Source organism: Empidonax traillii, unplaced genomic scaffold, assembly GCF_003031625.1.
Source record: "Empidonax traillii isolate 1590-97213 ecotype Southwest subspecies unplaced genomic scaffold, ASM303162v1 scaffold93:size1158651, whole genome shotgun sequence".
NCBI classification, from domain to species: Eukaryota; Metazoa; Chordata; class Aves; order Passeriformes; family Tyrannidae; genus Empidonax; species Empidonax traillii.
In genome coordinates this window covers 1,042,203-1,059,242 of record NW_020955286.1, presented here as the reverse complement: position 1 = coordinate 1,059,242, position 17,040 = coordinate 1,042,203, and the positions used below count along the sequence as shown (strand labels likewise).

Sequence of the window (17,040 nt, the reverse complement as noted above, 5' to 3'; positions counted from 1 at the left end):
CCTAAGGCTTTGGACAGAAGAACATTTCTTGATGTACAATTACACTGCTACCTTTGCAGCTCTGGTGCTGGATATAAAGGGAAGGTTCAGGCTTAAATTGTGAAGAGGATGGACAATAGTAGTGGCTCCAAGTGTAACCAAGACAACTGATCTTTATTAAACTTTGCCTAACAAAAACAACATTAGGGAAACTCATAGAAAGCAACAATCATCAATGAACCCTTTCCATGTATTCAGATAAGAAAGCCCTTATTTGGGATGCAAAATTCACGCTAGAATGCTAGTAAATGTCAGCTTCACAATTATCTCAGCAATCTTTATCTGGCTCCCATGTGTTTAATGCTGAATTAATGAAAAATTCACACATTATTTTCTTCATATGATCCTGACTCACTCAGTGCCCAGGAAGTTGCATCCTTAGTCCTGACATTTTGCAGACTTTGAATGATTGATTAAAGCATTTAAATAACATACTTCAAACATAAGGGGGGGGGTGATGGTTGTTAAATGTAATTATTGTTGTTTAAATATAATTATTTTTACATTTTGACTAATTAAAAATGGATATTATTAATGGAAGAACAAAAGTTGTTTATCGGTGTTTGAAATCTGCAGTCATTAGGAACAAACACAGCAGGTAATGAGTTTGGCAATAAAATGCCAGCCTTCAGTATAGACCAGATTTAGCACCACCCTTTCTCTTTGTATCACACTTCCTTCCTCCCACGAGCTCAGCCCACTCAAAACCTGTATAATTTCTTCCTTTAAAAGGATGTGCCTGTTCTGCTCAGTTTTCTAAAACCTTTATTTCCTAAACATGCTCCTCAGTGGGAACACTTGTATTGGATTCACAGGCCCATTTTATCACTCTTACTAGGATGGGTAGGGATGGAAGAACTGAAAAGGTTGGGGTTGTTTGATTTACTGTGAAGGGGAGAGGCCCACAGAGAACAATCTGTGAACAGGAGAGCGGAGAGAAGTGGTTTAGCGAGTGGGAGCCTCTAGGTAAACTGATGTTGTAGAAGAGCAGTGTGGTCTCTGGGCAAACATGCCCATGGAAGAACAGGTACTGGCTGTTCTTCCTCCAGTTTCCCTTTTAAAATATTTTATTCAGAAAGGGAAGGAGTGGAGGAGGAGGATTATTCTTTTCCTCACTTATTTAAGCTCCCTGAATCTCTCATGAACAATACTCTGCCTTAAAAAAAAACAAATAAACAAACAAAAAACAACAACAACAACAAAACCACAACAAAAACAAACAAAAACCCCGAAGAGTAGACAACAAACAGAATAATTTTTCTGCAAAAATCTCACCATGTAATAAGGGCATCCCTGCATATCTTCAAATGATATGCACATTTTCAGAATTAAGACTTCCAAATATGACTTGCATAGGAATTGATGTAGTAGTCATGTGATCTGCTTCTCCCAGATAAAGGATGGGTTTTGCACTTAGAGACCAAAATAACACCTTTTTATTTATTTATTTATTTAAGCTGTATCGTGCAGTTGGCTCATTTCTGTGATATTCCATCAGGTTTCCTTTAAAACTGCTCCAGTGCTCCAGTCAAAGTGTCTTTTCCCCTGAGAAATTATTATCAATGACCGACTTCCCCTCCATGTGTTATTTTTCATTTGTCCAAAGCTCCAGCATCTTTGATTGCCTTGGCATTACTTCTTTATCCTTTCCTGGGTTTGCAACATCATCACATTTAGTGTCAAGTGGTAAATTTTATTTGTGTGATGTTTCCTCTGCTTGACCTGTTAACTGAAACACATCCTGCACCTGGGCATTGGGTACCCCCTCCCTTATAATAGGAATTTCAAAGAAACCATCTCTTGATCTGCTTAGGAACTCCAAAAAGATGAGACCCAGGCCCACCAGTGCCTTCTGTGCTGACACCCAAACTCTTCCTGGCTTTGGCCCTAAGATTATGCACTGGTTAATAACATTTGTAACCTTTGTATAAAGATTCTTCAGATATATTTACCTAAGATGCAAGAGATTATATTTTCGAGCTTCTTAGTGATCTGGGAACCAACTACTTAAATCAACTCAAAAGGAAGTTCAATTTTACAAAAGTATAAATTTATGCATAATTGGGCACCTCCCTTTTTACATCCCTCGTGGACTCCCCAGCCATAGTCACATGTTCCAAGTAGCATTACCGTGCCTGGGGGATGCTGAATGCTACCATGACTGAGCACCTTTCAAGGCCAAGATCTCCAATACAGAAATTTCAGCCTAGGGCTACTGTATGGTGCTGTTTACCATCACCTTTTATTTACATTTTTAATTAGGTTGCATTCCATCTGATCTGCCTTTACCCAGGTCAACCTGAAATTATTTTTCAAGACTGCACAAGAGGCCCAGCCTTCTTCATTGACATAGTTACAGTCCTTGCAACCTTTGGTTGGTTACAAGTGCTATTTAATTCATGCCCATGCTGCCCGGAGAGCAAGGGGAGCTGTTTACATTTTTTTTTTTTTCCTTTAACATTTGATAAATTTTTTCACTGTGGGCCCAGTATAGACTTTCTGGATACTAATCTCCAGAACCACCTTTTCTGACTCACGCAGGTCTTTTAAATGTAGAGGTATTATTGAATACATCCCCATGCTGGAGGGCTACACAGCCTTTATTTAAGCCTTTATCTTGGAGCTCATATATAACCTCAGGTAGCTTCCAGGTAACTCGGGAACTGATGAGAGCGTGGTCCGTGGGGGTTCAACAACCACGCTTGCTCCGGGGGCCCCACAGCATCCACAACGCGCGGAGATGCTCACGAACCACGGTACGGGGCCGTCGGCGTTCGCTCGGAGCTCCGAGTGCCGCCGGGACATCGCACCCCGCCGCACATGAGCGCCCGTCCCGTGACTGACAACCGGCGCCGGGCGGAGGGCGGTGCCGCGGTGCCGGGAGGAGCGCAGGTCCCGCACCGCCCCCGCTATCCCGCGGGGCCGCGCCCGCTGTCCGGCCGCGCCTCGGGGAGGGCGCGCGCCCACCACCGCCGGCGGAGGCGCTGCTGCGCGGACCCACGCGCGAGCGGCGTGTTCTCCCTCGCGCACGGGCAGGGGAGGGGCGGGAAGGGCGTGGCCCGGCGGCGCCGGGGAGCGGAACTGCGTCGGCGGGCGGGACCGGCCAATCGGCAGCGCGCCGCTGGCGGGGCGTCGCGAGGGAGGCGAACCGCGCGGCCACCGCCGCCGCCGCCCTCCCACGCCCTCGTCCCGCGCTCCGGCCGCGCGGCCGCGCTCTGGTACCGGCCTCGCGGGGGCGGGAGGCAGACGAGAGGAAGAAGCAGGGGAACGTGCGCGGCGCACGTGACGGGCCGCGGCGGCCAATGAGGACGGCAGGAGGTCGCGCGTGGCGGGCGAGGCCCGCGTGGGCCGGGGCGGCGCCGGGCGGCGCGCGGAGCCAGGTAGGGCCGCCCTCCTCCCTTCGCAAGCTTTTCACTCGAGGTGGCGCGAGGCGTGCGCGCGTCACGTGAGCGTCGCGGCCGCCCAATCACGCGCCCGCGCGCGCTGCCTCTCCGCGCGGCCGCCGCCGCGTTTGAGGCGCGGGGGTCGCGCGCGGAGAGGGGCGGGAGCAGCGGCCGCGCGCTCCCGTGGCGCGCTCCCGGTCGGGGCGGCGGGCGGGCGGGAGCCGGGGGCACGGGCAGTGGGCAGCGGTCACCTGACCGGCGGGGTGTTCACAGGGACCGAGCGGCCCCGCGGCATCCGGGCTCTCCGGCCGGCAAGGGTCGGGTGAGGCGCAGCCCCAGGCAACTGCCGCTGCTCCCAGAGCCATCGCGCTCCGAGGGACTGTACCCCGCTGGGGGCGTGGCCAGCGCCACCCGTGAGGCGGGGCTGGGCTGCCGGGAGAGCCTTTCCTGGGAGCGGCCGCAGTGCCCCCCGGGTGCCCCAGGACGCCGGGCCGGGCCGGGCCGGGCGGGGCGGGGCGGGGCGGGTAGCGCGCGTGCGCCCCGTCACGTCGCGGGGGGCAGCGGCTGTTGGTGCCCTTTGGAGCCGACCCCGGTTACACTCCTCGTTCTGAGCTGATGCGGAGTTTAAAAGGGCGCTGAAACGCAAAGGCCAGCTCAGGGAGTAGTGTGTGGGTTTCGCATAAAGTGGCTGGAGCTTCTTGCGTGACTTCTTAAGATGTCAAATCTTACACAACAGTCACGCTGCCTCACTCCCAGTGTGAACTGTCTGAACTCACGGGCCGTCTGTAATCGCACTTGATGGAACAGGCTAAAGCCGCACAGATTTGAAGGTGCTGCAGACTCTGAAAAGCAGAGATTGTGTAAAGAAGAGGGCAGGCTTAGATGCTTTGGTCTTGTCGCTTCCAGGTGGTCTGCCCAATGCAGCCTCAGCACCCTTTCAATGCCCTCAGCACGGTGCCTTGTGAATTTGTGCTACACACTGGAAAGGGAAATCGATTCTTCTTGAGAAGTCTTACTGTGGGTGAACATTTTTGTGCCTGTTTATGTGGGACGAAGCACAGTTCTTAGACCTGCCAGAGATAGGCAGCATTTGATCATTTCTATATTCCATCTGGCAGCAGCTGGCTGTTAACCTCACCTGCTGCTGGCTCAGTGTTGCTGCAGTGCTGTTGTGCCTGCTGTGGGAGGGAAATGTGCAACTGGAGAAAACCAGTGTTAGTCCCACTTGTAAATAAACTTCTGTAGTCACCTACCAGAAAACAAAAATTGAAATTCTTTCTCTTTAAGGTTAAGTCACATCTTCATTTACACACAAATCCACTATATCATTTCTGAAGTATGCAGTCGTGTGTGTTGGCCTTTTCAGATGTAATTTCCTAAGGAATGGGAAGTCATTCTTCTTACAGGGCAATGAAATAGATCTCTGCCCAGAGAAGTGAGAAAGAGTTCTACTCTAAGAGGAGGTTGTTTACTGTTTCCTACATGGCAGAGAATCTACTAAAAAAATTCAGCCATGGCATGTGTATAGGGAACAGTGCCATTAGTTTTGGCACCAGCAAGGCTTAGTTGGTGTCTTGTTCTTCCATAATTAAGGATGTGTTGTGTTGTGTGTGTTTGCTATTTTTCTTCTTTAAGACTTGTTGACCTTAGAATAAAGAATCAAGTTATGGTGGTGGAGTTGCTCTTCTCTCTCCACAGAAAGTTGGAATATGCTTTCACTGCTGGATTTTGTTTGGTTTTAGTGCCTGTTATAAATCCTTGAAATATCTTTTGCTGAACTGGGTAAGGAAGAATGCAGTGGAAATGGTATGTGTGAAAAGGCTGATGAAGGTTTGTAATGATAAGAAAGCAACCAGAAGAAAGTGTTTGGGTTTGGTTTTTTGTTTGGTTGGTTTTGGTTTTGGGGGTTTTTTATTTGTTTGTTTTCTATCTTCTTTTTAAAATTAAGCCCAAACCAGCAAGGCAGTAAGGGATGTGAACAGCCTAAAAGATAGAAAATTAATGTGGTAGCCACCTATCTACAATGAAAATGCATTCATTGCTACAGTCACTATCTTAAGGAAAAGCCAGTTTGGAGAACGGCAAGATTGTGAGCCAATTACTTTTAAATACTTCTGATGGTGGAATTGTGCTGTTTTGCTCACTCATGTAGTACAGTGCTTTCTGCTAATACAGTGTGGTCTGCCTGACCACAGGGTAAATCAATTAATTTATAATGAATATGGATATAAACCTGGAACCTCACCAACAGTCTGGGCTTTATTTGGCGTCACTCTCCTTTTTACCATAACTAAAAAGGGGAATACAGGTTCCTTGGCAATTCTAACTTGATGAGCCATTGGTGACTCTGTAGCAATGACAACCTTGCCAACCAGACCATGGCATAAAGTGCCACATTCAGCTTTGTGCTTCCATTTTGCAGTCTTCAGTGTTTGGGAAGTGTTTCCCAAAAGTTTGGGTAACTCTTGATAGGTGCAGAATATTGTGCACTATACATTGCAGGTTTAATGCCATTTAACAAACTCTTGACTTTATAGGGGCCTTTATGTTCAGACTCTCGTGGCAAAGTACAAATACTGGAGAGGTGAAGCAGGTTTTTCTCCCTCCCAGGTATGTGCCTTGTTCCTCCAATAGCAGCTGCTGCTTTTGCAGATGTGCAGCTCTCAGTTGGTGAAGCAGTTTTTGAACTACACCTCTTTGTCCTGCAATAGTCAGGGCTCTGAGTGTTAAGTGAATTTGTTTTTGTATAAAGCAGTGCTCTGGGCTGAAATCTGGTGGTGCACAAGCTGTGCCGTACTTGCTGTGGGGCTAAGCACTTTCGGTCTGCAGCTGGAGCATGTGTTTCAGCTCAGCATGTTTGTATCAGCAAGAAAAGTTAAATCTAAAAAAACCACATTTTTTCCCCCTATAGCAGCCAATTTCTTGCAATAATTTTTTCCTAATCTCACTTTTTTGCTACATATTGTTACATAAATAACATTATGTAAACCTTTTTAAAAGTGCATTGGGGCTGGGATTCTGTTGCCTAAGAACAGAGGTCTGGAGCTATCATAGATGCTGCAGGTTATTAGAGACGTTTGTGTAGAACAAACATTCAGCTCTGGGAGGCCCGTGCTTGCCTAGAAAAGCAGTTGGAGGGCAGTGGGGCTGGGTATGGCGTAGGAAATGGGACTAGAGAACTTTCTACATGCAGTTTAATCCAACCCAGAGTTTCCAAATTAATAGAGTGCTACTGTTAATCATTCTTTAAAGTGGCAAAACATTGTCTAAAGAAAGCAGGGTTTTTGTATTTTAACTCTTCTAGTGTGCACATTGCACAATACTTCTGACTGTAACATCACTAGATTTTCAGGTCTTTAAATGTTTGTGGGTTTGGGCATTTTTTGCATTTTTTTTTAAAGGCTAGAAGTTGGAATTTTTTAAGGTAGCCAGGGCTGCCAGTTAGTAATAAACTTGTAGACTACTGTAATAAACTTCTGACTGCTGCTGTGGGTGTGTTACACTGGCACAGTTGATTTTGATAGCTGTTTTCAGCTAGTGAGTGTAGTTTCAGCTAGTGCTTGTTTTTAACTAGTGAATTTGAGAGCTGAAATCCTTCTATATGCTCCAGTAATGCTCCTGCAGTAGTGCCTTTCAAAATGTACAGTGTGACAGAAATGTCCTGTCCTGTATCAGTTTGTGTAGCAGTCTTTGTATTTGAACTGAAAAGGGTATTGCTAACAAAAAATGTAATAGACGCCTCCTGTTTTCCACAAGTTGGCAACTATTCTGTTTTGTGTAACTATGTCTACAAGGTATGTTGCTGTCCCACATAGTATCTTTAGCCTTATTACCCTCCAGTTTGTGATTTGTTACTGAATCTTTACTGATTCTTTTTTTTTTTTTTTTGGACATATGTTAGACATAAAAGTGGCTGAAGAACACAATTTGTTGCTGCAGCTCCAGCTAGCAAACTCTAGACTGCAGGGTGGTGAACGTTACAGTCTCTGTTGCTTGTAGCGTGTAGGCCTGAACTGATGCTTTATGCTTGTAGGCATTACTGAGAGGGTGTGATTCACTGCAGGCTGAAATGCAGTTTGTAAAGACTGTAGTTCATACTTTCAAGGTGCTGCAAAGGCCGGAATATGTCTGGAAGAAGCATTTTGGACAACAGTGTACTTCTTGGTAGTGAACTACAGGCTGGAAACAGAGTGGCTGGAGAGCAGCCATGCAGAAAAGGACCTGGGAGTTTGGATGGACAGGAGGCTGAACATGAGCCAGCAGTGTGCCCAGGTGGCTAAGAAGGCCAATGGCATCCTGGCCTGTATCAGGAACAGTGTGTCCAGCAGGAGCAGGGAAGTGATCCTTCCCCTGTACTCAGCACTGGTGAGGCCACACCTGGAGTGCTGTGTCCAGTTCTGGGCCCCTCAGTTCAGGAAGGATATTGAGGTGCTGGAGCAGATCCAGAGAAGAGCAACGAGGCTGGTAAAGGGACTCAAGCACAAGTCCTATGAGGAGAGGCTGAGGGAGCTGGGGTTGTTTTGTCTGGAGAAGAGGAGGCTCAGGGGAGACCTCATCACTCTCTACAGCTACCTGAAAGGAGGTTGTAGCCAGGTGGGAGTCGGTCTCTTCTCCCAGGCAGTCAGCAGAAGGACAAGAGGGAACAGGCTTAAGCTTTGCCAGGGGAAATGTAGGTTGGATATGAGGAAGAAATTTTTTACAGAGAGAATAATCAGATATTGGAATGGGCTGCCCAGGAAGGTGGTGGATTCACTGTCCCTGGAGGTTTTTAAGATGAGACTGGATGTGGCACTTAGTGCCATGGTCTAGTAACCATGGCAGTGTTGGATCAAGGGTTGGACTTGATGATCTCAGAGGTCTTTTCTTGGAGGTTGATCCTATGATTTCAAATACAACCATCACATTACTGGCTAGTATAAGGTAACTCTCCCTGATCATGGAGGACAATGTTCAGTAGGTGCAAACCAGTTAATTTCTGTGCTGCAAATTGATGTTTAGCACAAACAAGGCCTTAAAACTGGTGTGTCTACTGATCTAAATGGGATGTAGTTATTTACTGCAGTATTCCTGTTTATTGTCAGCTATAAGGTGCCTAAAACTGGGTTAATTAAGCTGGTGGCAATCTACAGTACTGCTGTGACTTCTACCGGTTAATCTGTTCTCTTGATAAACGGGATTTTTGCTTTTGCTGCAGGCAAGCATTTCTACATGCCTTAGGTAAAATTGTAGCAGAATCTCTGGTAATGTCAACAGTCTCTGGTTTGTTTCTGTTATCATCTCTGCAGCATGTAGATTGTGGGCCATGAAGGTGGGGCAGTGTCTGCTCTTCCATTCTTTGTCTGTTCTTAGTAATAGAAATGGCCCTCTTGCTGAAGAAGAGAAGAATTGTTTCTTTTGTATTGTCATTGTTCAGAAACATTTCGGGTAATACAAAATAGTGTCCGTACCCTGTAGCCCTAAAACTTGATGACCGCTATACTGAATATGTGATTGCTGTAGGTATAAAATGACTGTTTGTGAAATTAGTGTTATTATTTCTGACTGGATTTGTTAAGGGAAAAATACTGTGCTGGATACAACAGCTTGAGGCTGCTGCAGCTCCACGTCCCCAGGTGTAACCAGCTGTAAGGCTGAAAATGTGTTCCTGGTGGGCATGAGCACATGCACACATAACATTTACATGAAAACACATCTGGCCACACCAATCAGGCAGACACACAGATACTTAGAGGAACACAGCAAAGACAGCCTTATCTTGCTCCCTTCCCTATCTGAGCAGGAGGAGATCACATACATATACACATACATAGATATACATATAAATATATATCTATATGTACTGGGTTGATACCCTCCAGCAGCTGACCTTAGATACTCAGTCTACCCAGCAGCTGGTTCCAGAATCCCAGACTCCCTGGTTGCTAGTGTATGGGCACTTACATTCTTGAGGCCATACTACTGTTCCCAGTGCTGGCACATGCTGTCTGTCTCTTGGCTGGCTGAGACTGCCCTCGTTACCTGATGTCCAACACCCATCCACCCACACGGCCTTACCCTTTAGAGAGACATAAGTGTGCATACACATGGAGAGCTGGTGGCATTCCCCTGGTCCTCAGTACAGACCTTTGTTACTGTTTTGGTGCACATTTGTCAAGTGTCTCAGAAATGTATTTCATTTAGTTATGTGCTTCTGAGATGATTTCCTATAGCATAAACCTGTGTGTCCAAGACACCTTCAAAGGGGTGTTGGCCTTTTGTAATGCTGTTCTTTTGCCTATTTTCAAATCAGGCAAAAAAACTTAAATTGAGGAGCAGCCCTGTCAAAGTCACAGTTTGTGGTAGGCAGCAGTCAGTGCAAAATTTGGATCTACAGGTTAGTCTGGACCTTGGTGTTGCCCTACTAACTCTGATGTCTTGAATTTCTGGCACCACTATGCTTACACGGTACTTACACAGACTGTGCAGGTCTCTTTCCTTAATGGATCCATAATGGATGCAGTATTGTAAAATAGTGGAAGAGGGGATGGAGGGACTTCATGGAGGTGTTTTACCTGCAGCCATGATGCATTATGGTGTGAATTCTCTTAACATTCAGAATTCTGTTTTAGTGGGCTTACGCTCAAAAATGCCCGACTTATAACATGTAATTTCCATGATGTATGTGAAGGCCTGCCAGTCTGGGTGTCAGGGCGGCCCCTGCTCTGTGAGGTGCTGAGTTCGGGGGGGTTTTGTCAGGGTCGTGCCTGGGCTGTGCTGAGCTGCTCGTTCATCAGTGAATCTGTACTCTGGACAGGGCCCGGTGTGACAGGCCTGTGTCAGCTCTGACAGTCAGGGTGGTGCAGGGGTCAGATTCTGTCCCTCGCCTTGGCGGGTCAGTGGGAACTTTGCCAGAGGGATGGAGGCCATCGCTGCCTCCGGCCTCAGCGTTGCTTCCTCGACTGAGGGTTTCCCGGGGAGGAGGCCAGTTCCCGTCGGCGGCAAGGCTCCCGAGTGCGGGCAGGCGAGGAGGTGACCCTTGCCTTGGGAATGGGGATGGGAGGCGGTGCCGCCGGGGGGCCGGCGGGGCCGAGCCCGGCCGCTGGGGGGCGCTGTGTGCCCCGGGCCTCGCGCACGCCCCTCGAGCGGCCGCGGCAGGGTGGGGACCGCGCGCGGGGAACCCCGCCGGGCCTCGCTGCTCCCGGCGCGTGAGCGGTGCGCGCGCCCGTTCCAGAAGGTTCGCCGCTCGCGCGGCGCTGCGCGGGCCGGGCCGAGCCGGGCGGCGGGCCCTGTGCGCGGCGCGGGCACGTGACGGGCAGGCGGGAGGGGGGGGGGCGCTAGCCTATGGCGCGCCTGCGCGCGCTGCGGCGCGGTGACGTCAGCGCGGTGCGCACGCACGTTGTCCCCAGCTGGCGGACACACGGTCCGCGTGAGAAGGGAAGCGGGAGGCCGCTCGCGCCTCGCGCACGGTAACGACCGGGGGGCGGGGCTGCACCGGGCGCACCGGCCGCGTCGCGCGAGAGCGCCGCGCGGTTCCCTGCGCGCCCCGCGCCCGCCGCCCGAACTGCGAAAATTGACACCAGGCGCGGGCACGAGGCGGCCGGGACCGGGCCCAGCGGCCGCGCCCTGCCGGCCACGCGAGGCGCCGTTGCGCGCGGGCCGCCTCGGGAGCGCCGGCAGAGCCCGCCCCGCCGGGCAGGGCCGCGCTGGCTCTCGGCGAAGGGCGGCGCGATTTCCACACGTGTGCCGGTCCAGCTGCCCTCCGGCGGCCGGTGCGGGCGGTGGTTCCGGCCCCCACCGCTCTCGGGCAGCTACCGCAAGCGGCGGCTGCCGACCCCCGTCCCTGGGCTTCTGGCTGGGGCCCGTCCGGCAGGGAGGGGGCGGGGGGGCGGAGGGCGTTCAGAGCGACAAGCGCGGCGCTCGGCCCGCGGCTGTGACTCCACCTGCCCCGGGCGGGGTGCGCTCGCCTCTCGCCGCCGCAGCCGGGGCGGCCCCTGCGGGTGCTGGATCACTCGCTCGCTCGGTGGGTGGGTGTTGAACGGGAGCACCGCGCGCGGTGCCCGCTGCCACTGGGCGCGCGTCACGGGGCTCGCGGCGGCGGGCGGGGCCGTCCCGGTGCTCGCGCACGGTCCCCTTCCCGCGGTGCCTCCCGGCCCGGAGCGACGAGTGCGGAGCCGCGGTCCCGTCCGCGGGGTGGGGAGTTTGGGTTGGGTTTTGTGTGTTTGTTTGTGGAGACGGACGTTCTCACGTCCGGTTGTCCCGCTTTGAGCGGATCTTGGTGCAACTTGGAGCGTGTTTGGCCGCTGCTGTCTGGCTGGGTGCTGCTTCTCCAGTACAGGGTTTGCTTGTAGAGAAGGGAAATACTTGAAGCCGCTTAGAACTTCGGTTTCAACAAATACACTCATTTTTCCTGAAATACTAGATTAGAGTCTACGTACTATAACATTATAGGCCAGTGTGTGTGGCCGAGTGTAACAAAATGTGTGAAATTGCTCATATAGTAGACTGTGTTGGCACTGAAGTAACATACATTTTGGCTACTCTACCTACACATAAACACTTTGTAACCACACACATCTTCGACTGACTTGATACTGTGTGTGGCACTCACTTGTGGCAGGAATAACTGTAACACTGCAACATAAGAACTTTGTTGCTCAGTAGGACTTTATATGCATAATATTTTTGCTGAGTACATGGTTGCTGAGCTTTTTTTTTTTTTTTTTTTTGGTAGGTGTAAGTTCTACCTCAAGTAGATTTAAAGGTACAGCCCTTGTGCATATCTTGAAATCACTTCAATAGTGTGTTTCCTTCATAAGCCAATACAATTGTGGTATATATTACAGAGAATATGTGAACTCACTCTATGACTGTACATTCACTATACATTTGAACGTGTTGTATATGTATATAGAAAGGGTAAGTTGATGGAAAACCACATACAACTTGGGCTGTGATTTCTTTCTCCCCACTCTGTATATTTGAGATTTATTTTTCAAATGTGTTTGTATAGATGAAAATGAAAAAGATTATTTTGGGGATAGCTTTCTTTTTTGCTGGGACTTAATAGGTGATCCATTGAAAAAGCAGAGCAACATTCTTAAATTTGAAAATATGAAGGTGGTTTTGAACAGCTAATTTGTTTCATATCCTAGACTCTGTTAAGGAATTCTCAGTGGGTAGATAGTTGTGGATATGTTTGTGGGGAAGAATTTCCTCTGGAAACTAGGACTGAAAACCAACTCTTGTAACTTCACAGGTATCAAAATCTGTGCAGAAGAGTTTTGGTTTATTTCCTCTGACTTAACTTTTACATTGACTTTTAAAGTATGAAATGTAAAGGGTGAAAATAAATCTATTTTCTAGGTGTCCAGAACATTTATCATGGGGTATAGATTGCCTCCTGAGTTTTAAGTCATTTGCCACATGCATGTGGCAGCTGGTTTGCACAGAGGAGTGTTTCCTTTTTCTGTACCCCAGTCCTAACAAAGTAAACGTTTCTTATTAAATATCCAGTTCATTTAAAAGTCGTGAATTTAATTCTCTGTAAAATAATATGATTGTTTTCCAGCAGCTAACTCATAGAATCATAGAGTGGTTGGGGCTGGAAGGAATCTTAAGGGTCACTGAGACCCAACCTCCCTGCCAGAGACACCTTCTACTAGACCAGGTTGCTCTGAGCCCCATCGAGCCTGGTGTGGAACACTTCCAGGGATGGCATCCACAGTTTCTCTGAGTAATCCATTTCAGTGCCTCACCACCTTCACAGTAAAGAATGTCTTTTTAATATCCAAACTAAATGTACTGTCTTTCATTTTGAAGCCATTCCTCCTTGTCCTATCACTGCATGCTTTTGCAAACAGTTCCCTTCCAGATTTCTTCTAGGTCACCTTTAGGTACTGAAAGGCTCCCCAGAGCCTCCTCCAGGCTGAACAACCCCAGCTCTTTCAACCTGTCTTCACAGAAGAGGTGCTGCAGCCCTCTGAACATCTTGGTGACTTCCTCTGGACTCACTCCCAAAGGCTGATGTCCTTCCTGTGCTGGGGATGACCCCAGAGCTGGATGCAACACTCCAAGTGGGGTCTCACCAGAGTAGAGCAGAGGGGTAGAATCCCCTCTCTCGACCTGCTGGCCACGCTGCTTTTGGTGCAGCCCAGGATTGCCTGCTCATGTCCAACCTCTCACTCACCAGCACCCTCAGGTCCTTCTCAGCAGGGCTCCTCTCCATCTGTTCATCCCCCAGCCTGGATTGATATGGGGGGTTACCCTGTCCCAGGAGCATCATCTTGCACTTGGTCTTCTTGAACCACTTCTCTTGAGTGTTTATTCATCCGGGTCCCTTTGGATGGCATCCCATCATTTAGGCCTGTTAGCTTCACCACTCATCTTTCCAATATGGACTCCTAGGGGACACCACTTGTCCTGATGTCCATCTGGACATTGAGCCATTTACCACTACCGTCTGGATGTGACCATCCAGCCAATTTCTCATCCACCAAACAGTCCACCTACCAAATCCATTTCTCTCCGGTTTAAAGTAGTGTGTCACAGGGAACTGTGTCAAAGGCTTTATGGAAGTCCAGATAGACAACATCTGTAACTCTTCCCTTGTCCACCAATGTAGTCACTCCTTCGTAGCAGGCCACTAAGGTTGGTCAGGCAGGACGTGCCCTTGGTGAAGCTGTGCTGGCTGTCCCGAATCACGTGTCTTCCATGTGCTTAGCACAGCTTCTAGGAGGATCTGCTCCATGATCTTCTCAGGCACAGAGGTGAGCCTGACAGGTTGGTAGTTCCTGGGGTCCTCCTTTCTACCCTTTTTAAAAAACAGGTGCAGTATTTTCCTTTTTCCAGTCACGTGAGGCTTCACTTGACTGTCATGACATTTTGAATGTTATGGAGAGTGGCTTGGCACATCAGCCAGTTCCCTCAGGACCCTGGGATGCATCTCAACTTCTAGCGGTGGTAATTTACATGTTGTATTCCGCATGTAAGAAGGATCAAAATGCAAACATCTGGATGTGGGAATAGCATTCTTGCGGTTACCAGAAGTGCTTGTTTTACACAGAGAATGTACAGGCTATTTGAAAAAGGAAGTAGTTTATGATCATTTCTTGTGTGTTGACATAATCCTTAACCTAGGAGGTAGACAAACAAAAATGGAACTGTGTATATGCAGATAAAAGTAACATTTTTAGCTTTCTCAACAGTGATTATACTAATCATAACAGTACAAATGTTTCTTGTTTGATTTAAATTATTTCCAGAATTCAGAAGATAAAGGTAGCTGAGGCCTAGTGCTTCACATTAATCCATTTAATCTTAGCTCTATGGCCTTCTGGGGGTTATTTTGTCTTTCTTTTTCCAAAGCTTATCTATTTGAATTATTTTTTCCCTTTTGTCTCTGCCTTTAACAGACAAGCAGAAGTTCTTATGGTGGAGAGGGGTGTAAGCAAGAAAATTCCAACCACACAAACTTAGTCATTTTCAATGAAGAAATTCAGCAAAAATGTTTTTAATGTTTCTTTTTCTTTTCCTCCTTTAAATTTTTGGAAAGTTTTAGACCTCAGGGAACTCCTTTCTGGCGAGACTTTTGCCTTTATGTCAGAAATGTGTCATTTGCTCTCCTGAAAATTTTTGGCTAATGTTAAGCAAATGATCTGAAGAGTTGAGGCAATGTCACAAAAAAGAGTGCTTTGAAATACCAAGGAAACCAAGATATTCTGTTGTGACAAAGCGTATAGGAAAATGCAATTTAAAGGTGTCCTGGCCCCCTGCGTCTCAAAGGTGGAAATTATATACACACAGGCAACCTTGATTTGTTGTATCCTAACTGTGCTCTATTTTATAGTACTGGTTATCTTCCAAGTTTTTAACGTGGAGAACTATTACAAAAAGGGTGTCTCACAAGACTTAATTACTTTCTTAGACCGTATTGGAATATTTGTAACTGTGTTTTCCTTTTCTTCCAGAATGTTGAACACGCATAAAAGATTATCAGAACTGTGTAGAATTTGCATTTGATTTGAGCTCGTGAGAGTGCTCATCATGGAGAAACAGCAAATTGTCTTGGCTAGCCGGGATGGCGGGACTGTGTCTGGTGCAGCACCTGCTTTTTTTGTCATCTTGAAACAACAGCAGGGAAATGGAAAAGCTGACCAAGGAATCCTGGTAGCAAACAGTGATGCTTGTGCTCTCGCCAGCAGTGTATCAACTCCAGTAAAACCCAGAGTCAAGACCTGCCTCCCAGCTGACTGTGTCTCGGGGGGCATTACTGTCACCCTGGATAACAATAGCATGTGGAATGAATTCTACCATCGCAACACAGAGATGATTCTGACGAAGCAGGGGAGGCGCATGTTCCCATATTGCCGATACTGGATTACAGGTCTGAATTCCAGTCAGAAGTATATCCTAGTCATGGACATATCCCCTGTGGATAATTACCGATACAAATGGAATGGCCGTTGGTGGGAGCCCAGTGGGAAGGCAGAACCACATGTTCTTGGGCGAGTGTTTATTCATCCAGAATCACCTTCCACTGGCCAGTTCTGGATGCACCAGCCAGTGTCGTTCTACAAGCTTAAACTTACCAACAATACCCTGGACCAGGAGGGTCACATAATCTTGCATTCTATGCACCGTTATCTGCCACGACTTCACTTGGTGCCTGCAAACAAAGCCACAGAAGTCATTCAACTTAATGGCCCTGATGTCCATACATTTACCTTTCCACAGACGGAATTCTTCGCAGTTACAGCCTACCAGAACATCCAGATTACCCAGCTGAAAATAGATTACAATCCGTTTGCTAAAGGATTCAGAGATGATGGGTTGAATAGTCGACCTCAGCGTGATGTGAAACAGAACAATAACTTGGAATTGGAGGGAGGTGACGCTTTTGGTGCTGCTGGCGTTTGTGGTCGCCCTGCTGAAGTTGATGCATTAGAAGTGCGTCAGAGAAGTTTAGATTCTTCACTGATTGGTCAAAACCCATCAAACACTGAGCTTAACAAAGAGTCTTTTAATGCAGAAGGAGACTTTCTGGGTCTCCTGGACGCTGACCTGTCTTCAGGTGTTATGCCAAAGCTAAAACAAGAAGTATCTGAAAGGTGGGTTAACACTGCATTTTTAATACAAATACTGTTTGAGTGGGATGTTTGGTAAACAAATAACAGGATGTTCAGTGTACAGATTTACAGCTAAAGGTTGCATGACCTGAAATGGAAGAACACTTAGTATTAGTAAAAGCTTTTCTTTGCTCGAACAATCGTTTATCAGTCTGGGCTTTCTAAGGTGTTTGAGGAGTGCAAGAGTTCAATGTTATTTTCTATATTTCTTTAGCTCCCTTTGTTAAGAAGTGTTGAGAGATTTCTCTTAACCCTCTTAGCATTTTAGAAGGCTAAACTTATTTTTTCAGAGTTTAAATAACACATTGCAGCTATCAAAACACTAGCTTTCCTTTTAGGGTTGCTTACCACATTGACGTGCTGTCTATGTAGCTTCAGTTTGCATTAATGGATGGTGTGTGGTGTGTGTGGGTGTTCGGGTTGGGTATGTGTAGGGATTGCTGCAAGGCAGTTGTAGTTGGCAGCACACCACTGTTTTGTCAATAACTGCTTGGTGTGAATTCTTTTATTCCACA

General features: G+C 47.9%; 1 protein-coding gene across 7 annotated transcripts in view; it reads left to right on the top strand.

The window, feature by feature from the left end:
- Positions 1-3,399: 3,399 nt before the first annotated feature.
- Positions 3,400-17,040, top strand: part of MGA (MAX dimerization protein MGA) — a 61,733-nt gene continuing 48,092 nt past the window's right edge. For 3 of the 7 annotated variants that reach the window (XM_027881717.1, XM_027881719.1, XM_027881718.1), the window contains exon 1: positions 15,279-16,507. In XM_027881717.1, coding sequence (XP_027737518.1) covers positions 15,444-16,507 — 1,064 coding nt within the window. In that variant the 5' untranslated portion in view covers positions 15,279-15,443. Of the gene's footprint in view, positions 3,420-10,782; positions 10,868-12,106; positions 12,232-15,278; positions 16,508-17,040 lie in introns of those variants that run through there. The other 4 variants (XM_027881714.1, XM_027881713.1, XM_027881716.1 and 1 more) reach the window with 4 other exon arrangements.